This window comes from Neolamprologus brichardi, chromosome 5 (genome assembly GCF_056152115.1).
Source record: "Neolamprologus brichardi isolate AB-2024 chromosome 5, ASM5615211v1, whole genome shotgun sequence".
Taxonomy (NCBI): domain Eukaryota; kingdom Metazoa; phylum Chordata; class Actinopteri; order Cichliformes; family Cichlidae; genus Neolamprologus; species Neolamprologus brichardi.
In genome coordinates, this window is record NC_142108.1 from 27,305,826 (window position 1) to 27,311,943 (window position 6,118).

At 36.9% G+C, this 6,118-nt stretch overlaps 1 protein-coding gene across 1 annotated transcript in view; it reads left to right on the forward strand.

The window, feature by feature from the left end:
* Nucleotides 1–5,108, forward strand: part of igfn1.1 (immunoglobulin like and fibronectin type III domain containing 1, tandem duplicate 1) — a 28,588-nt gene extending 23,480 nt beyond the window's left edge. The window contains exons 15-24 of the mRNA XM_087840955.1: nucleotides 77–370; nucleotides 473–769; nucleotides 1,471–1,650; nucleotides 1,758–1,886; nucleotides 1,974–2,282; nucleotides 2,709–2,794; nucleotides 2,892–3,084; nucleotides 3,176–3,472; nucleotides 3,949–4,275; nucleotides 4,525–5,108. Of these exons, the coding sequence (XP_087697081.1) occupies nucleotides 77–370; nucleotides 473–769; nucleotides 1,471–1,650; nucleotides 1,758–1,886; nucleotides 1,974–2,282; nucleotides 2,709–2,794; nucleotides 2,892–3,084; nucleotides 3,176–3,472; nucleotides 3,949–4,275; nucleotides 4,525–4,529 (2,117 nt within the window). The 3' untranslated portion in view covers nucleotides 4,530–5,108. The remainder of the gene's footprint in view (nucleotides 1–76; nucleotides 371–472; nucleotides 770–1,470; nucleotides 1,651–1,757; nucleotides 1,887–1,973; nucleotides 2,283–2,708; nucleotides 2,795–2,891; nucleotides 3,085–3,175; nucleotides 3,473–3,948; nucleotides 4,276–4,524) is intronic.
* The last annotated feature ends 1,010 nt before the right edge of the window (nucleotides 5,109–6,118 follow it).

Genomic DNA, 6,118 nt, shown 5'->3' on the forward strand with positions numbered 1-6,118 from the left:
ATTTATTGTACATACAGTAACTACAAAGCATAACAGTGCTTGAAATATGTTTTTGTTTTTGTATGACTCATTCTAGATCCACCACGATTTAATGCTGAAGATCTGGAAGCATTCAAAACTCCTGTCACTGTGAAAAAAGGACACAAAGCTACGTTCAACTTGGCTTTTATTGGACGGGAACCTATAAAAATTCAGTGGTACCATGAGGGTGAAGAGCTTTCGGAGGAGGCAAACATCAAGATAGAGCATTCAGAGGGGTCTACCCGTCTACTGCTATTGAAGCTTCAGCGTAAAGATAGTGGTGAAATCAAGATTAAACTCAAAAATGAGTTTGGCACTATGGAGGCTCTTAGCCAACTTGTTGTACTGGGTGTGTGTATAGAGCTTTTGCATAAGATACTGGATTTAATACACTTAAAAATCTTGGTTCTGCACAGATGAATATTCTGTATGGTACTTTCTCTTCAAACAGATAAACCTACTCCTCCAATGGGACCTCTAGAGATTGTTGAAGCCTCCGCCTCTGCAGTTGAATTCAAGTGGAGACCCCCAAAAGACAGTGGTGGCTGCAAGATATTAAACTATATCCTTGAACGACAACAAGTTGGCCGTAACACCTGGAAGAAGTTGGGGCCAATTGGTCCTGAGGCCAAGTACAGGGACACGGATGTAGACCATGGCCGAAGGTATTGCTATCGCCTCAGAGTGGAGACTGACATGGGCTTCAGTGAACTGATGGAAACAGAGGACATTCAAGCTGGTACAAAAGGTGAACTAAGATAACAATTATTTAAATGCCATCTTCTCAAAATACCACTGTATTAACGATCTGGTCATCAACATTCAAAAGGCAAATCTTACAGGTAAAAAAACAACAACAACCTTTTATTGAAAAACTCAGGTACTTGTTTTTTGTGTTTTTCCTCCTGTGCTTCACCATAAAATTGACTTTCCTCAATTTTCACAAATTGAAAATGGGAATGGTCTGCAGACAGCTGCGAGATAGGACATGCACTGTTTATTTTATTTTAAATAAGCTATGCAAACTTACTTCTATGACAATAAATTGAACAACCTTATTTTCATTTTCCCATATACATTTTTTTCTATTCAAATCTTTGTTGAATTAGGAAAAAAATTGACAACTAAAAGTCAGGCAAAAGCTTTCATTAACAATGTAATAAATCTAGCTGTATACATTTCAAGAGAATGAATGGAAACATTTTGCTGTGCTAATTTCTCATGTGGCAAGACTTCTAATTTAAGGTAGCTAAATAACTGAAGAGAATGCAAAGAATATCTTTTAATTCCAACTGACCACTATGGTTTCTAATGCAATAAAGTTATGGTTCAGCTTTTGTGTCATTCTCAGTGTCAGTTCCTCAAAAGTAGACAACCTTTTTTTATTGAACCTTTAGACAAAAACATATAAATGAAAAACATACTAATCCCACTCTTTTCTGTATACAGCATACCCTGGACCTCCATCAGCACCCAAGGTTGTCAGTGCCTTCAAAGACTGTATCACTCTCTCCTGGTCTCCCCCTGCTAATACTGGAGGAACCAGTATTCTGGGATACAACCTTGAAAAACGCAAGAAGGGCAGCAACTTATGGGGCCCTGTCAATCCACCCAATGAGATGATTAAAGGTTTCTTATTCACAGCCAGTTTCTGTTTGTTTATGTTAGAATAACTTGACAGCACAACAGTGATGTCCTAATGATTTATTGCTGCAATTCAAATTTTTCCCTTACAGGGAAGCAATTTGCTGTGAAAGATGTAGTTGAGGGCATGGAGTATGAATTCCGTGTGTCTGCGATCAATAACTCTGGAGCCGGTGAATTCAGCTCCCCTTCAGAATTCGTGTTTGCCAGAGACCCTAAAAGTAGGTGGAAACTGATACGGCTGGCATTTTTAGACTATATTTAGCTTTGTGTAAAAATAATGTTTGTCTTTGAATCATATTTTACAGAACCTCCTGGTAAAGTCAGTGACTTCAAAGTGACAGATTCCACTTACATAACCATGTCCTTGTCTTGGACAAAACCCAAGGACATTGAGGGGGTTGAAGATGAAGCAAGGGGATATTTTGTGGAGATCAGGCTTGCAGAAAACACAGAGTGGGATCGCTGTAATTTGAATGCAATAACCATGACGTCTTATACAGTAAAAGGCATGAAGTCAATGGCTATGTACTGGGTAAGAGTCGTTGCTATCAATGAAGGAGGCCATGGAGAGCCACAGGAACTGGATAACTACCATATCTCTATGCCTCCTCCTGGTGAGAAAATTCCCAAATGTTCTATTTAATGTCATGATTACAAAGCAACATAATAATGATAAATTCAGTAATTATTCTTTGTTTTGTTTCCACTAAGCAATGCTTGAAATTAAGTATATAGTTTCAATTACTTGTAATTACCAGAATTTTGCATACTTCAGAAATCTAATAACCAGCATAAACGGTACAACCACAATATTTGGCAATACATACCAGATTAAAATCTGAGGTAGTTTCCTTGAGCATCAATGTACCCAGTGTCTCCACTGCTCATGGTACATTTGAATTGCTCCATGTATAAATATCATCTTCTGTGCCAAATTATTACCACCAAAGCCTACTTGCGAGATTAGTCTTCCTGTAACTTTTACCCAAAATTAAATTTTGTTCTGACAAACTTTCATCCTGCTGTTATATGTTACATAGTGAGGCCCCGATTCACTGATGCCAAAATTAAGAGTTTTATGGTGGTGAGAGCAGGAAATTCAGCACGATTCAACATTAACTTTGAGGTAATAACTTGATTACTATATTTGTGACAACAGACATATAGGGATTTATTTTATCTTCTTACAAACTAAGAAAATTACATCTTTGTATTCTTTCTAGGCCTCTCCTTGGCCAGATGTAATCTGGCTAAAAGATGGCGTGCCAGTGTCTAAAAAAGTGACCATCAGTAATGCAGAGGGTACATCCCAGATTCTCATTCCTTCTGCTGAGCGCTCAGATACAGGAGTCTATACAATCATTGTCAAGAACATTGTTGGGCAAGAAACAATCAGCATTGAAATTAGAGTCACAGGTGTGTTTGGTATAATCTTGTATTTATTGTAAAACTTCCATTTCATATGCTGTGGACAAAAGAAAAAACTAAACTTTCTTTTTAACTCCAGATGAGCCCAAGCCTCCAGGTCCTGTGGAGTTAGATGAAAATGTGCATGGTACTGTGACTATTTCATGGACAGCATCTTCAGATGAGAAACGTGATGACAGACTGCACTACATGGTGACCAAGCGTGATTCAAGCAAAAGAACATGGAACACCATTGCAGATCGAATCTTCAACAACAGATTCACAGCATGTAACATAATGCCAGGACGAGAATACCAGTTCAGAGTCTATGCAAAGAACGACATGGGCTCCTCCAAACCCTCTGAATCGCCCAAGTGGCTGATTCCTGCCAAAAAAGGTATGCACATGGTTATGCCTGTCCTTTTGGAAGACATGTTAGTTTGAAGAAGAACTGCAATTTTTAAGAGTACAGCTTTAAGAAAATCCAGTATTAAATATTAACAACTAAATGACTCTTTAGCTACAAAATAAAGTTTAACTGTTTGTGACCATATCTATTTTACTTAATTTGCGGTGACACTGATGTTATAGGGCCATGTATATATATAATGTGGACAATGGGTATGCATTGCTGTATTTATCTGTATTTGTTTTTATGACGTATCCACTGATATTTAAAACTTTAGAGTTTTAACCTTGTTTCCCTTTTGCTTTGCTGTATGATTATGACAAACTCTAGTACACGAACAGGACTAGTATCTCCTTTCATTTTCTAATAATTCTGTTGTAGCGCCATCATCAAGACAGTATTGACACATTTTCTAATGTTAGATGAATACAATTAGAATGCATTGCATGTTTCCTTTCTTCCAGAAAAGTTCACTGTGAAAATGCCAGAATCAAAGACGTGCAATCTGCTGTGTTCTCCCAAGTTCATTGTCCCACTGAAAACCCACACAGCTCCTGAAGGGTATGAATGCTATATGACTTGTGCTATAAAAGGGGATCCAACACCTCATGTCACATGGCTCCGCGACAGTGTCAGTCTGAATACAAACACTAACTACCTAATCTCCAACACCTGTGGAGTATGCTCTCTGCTCATATTGAGGGTTGGCTCGAAAGACACCGGGGAGTACAAGGTTGTTGCAGAAAACTCTTTGGGAAGGGCAGAGTCTGCAACTAAACTCACAGTCAGAGGTAAGCCTTTCAAAGAGACATTTTATGCCTTTCCTCATTTGCTGTCATGAGTATATATATATATATATATATATATATATCAGTATATCAGATGTATATACTAGTATGATGTAAATCATTTCTTCATGTTTTAAATAATAAAGGAAAAAGAATTCCTGTGGGCGAAATGCTCACTTCAGGCTGCTCTCACCAGTTTCGAACAGTTTCTTTCCAGAATGTGTTTATTTTTGCTTTACCTTTTCTTCACAGAATAATTGGACACACCGAAGATGGCAGACTTCCTTTATAATGCTAGCATAAATCAAGCTCATGATAATGCCACATTGTTTGCAGTTAAGTGAGAACTGTGATGAATGAAACCTTTTTTGTTGTTTTTTTTAAATTATGCTAGTGATGCCTTCCTTATTTGATTCACAAATTAAAAAAACATCATCTAAAGTCAAAGTAATAATAAAGCCTTAGGCCTGCAAAAAATGCTTAAATAAAAGTTACCAACATGTGCCTATTTTGATTTCAAGGGTATAGCAGTAATGAAATAAAATACTGAAATATAACTGAAAACTATATACAGTTTATCTCTACACAGCACTGATTGTTATTAGATTAGTTGCTATTAGTCTGAAGGTGATGAAACAACTTGTGTCTTAACAGATTTTTAGATGCAAGGATCTTTGGCTTGTATAGTAGGTGTTTGTAGAAGACCCCAGAATAAAACTAATATGAGAAGATATATGAACTGACAGGATATTTACATTATAATGACACTGCTGTCATAAATTGACATCAATATGAAAATTGTGTGAGTTTGATGTAAATAAACATTTCAAACAGCATCGTGACATGAATTTTTAATGTTACCCGCAAGTCACTTTGACCTGAAAATAATAATAAAAATGTACCGGACAGATTTTTGTTACTATAGACTATTGTGGCCCTGGGTCAAGCCTCAGCATGGCAGACAAGTATTGAAATTCATGTGTGTTGTTCACATTCATGAAACTTTCTGAATAATAACTTATGTCCAGCATTTCTTATATTATATTTCTAAGCATATTTTGAAAGGCTCAGCCATCATTCCAAGTTTAGAGTCAATAAGAACTAGTGGCTTAGGTAAACCCTGAGCCATACATAAATTCTGAATGCAGGGTGACACAGCTCAGTTTCAAATACTGAAATTAATATAAATGCTAAATCTGCTCATATTCACGCTCAGCCTAAACCTGCAATAAAATAACTATCGCTCATTGGTACCTTAATTTTAGAATGAGGTTTATCTTGCTTTGTTTTGATGAACAAATAAAAATGTATTCCTTTTCTTATATGTTCAGATACATATCAGATAGCCTACATGTAAGATCAGACAATGCCAAGGCGGCTCCACCAGTGGCACTACAACCCTCTGTATCAGATCCTATAAGACAGCACAGAAGCACCCTGCTGCCATTCTAAAGTTGACTTTCCAGTTTTGAGGATAATATTAGTGAGCCTTAATGCTGCAATTTATCTGCTGTCACCTTTTCAAGAACTTATAGGAATCCAATACCAGGGCTTATGTCAGTAACCTCCAAGAACTATGGTAACAAACAAAAGTAAAACAGTGGTTAAAGGTTGTTCTGAGGGTCTTTGAAAGGCTTTACTGCATCTCAAAAAGAAAGCCCAGACTCAAGAATCATCTGAAACCTAGCTGACAACAGACAATGGAAATTGAAAATACGGTAAGTAAAATGACCAAGAACACTGTGATGATCGTGTCCACAAACACACAATTGAAAAACTCTAGTATTACTAATTATATTTCACAATCATATAAATCAGATACAGAATAAGGTTTAATGCTGCCAAC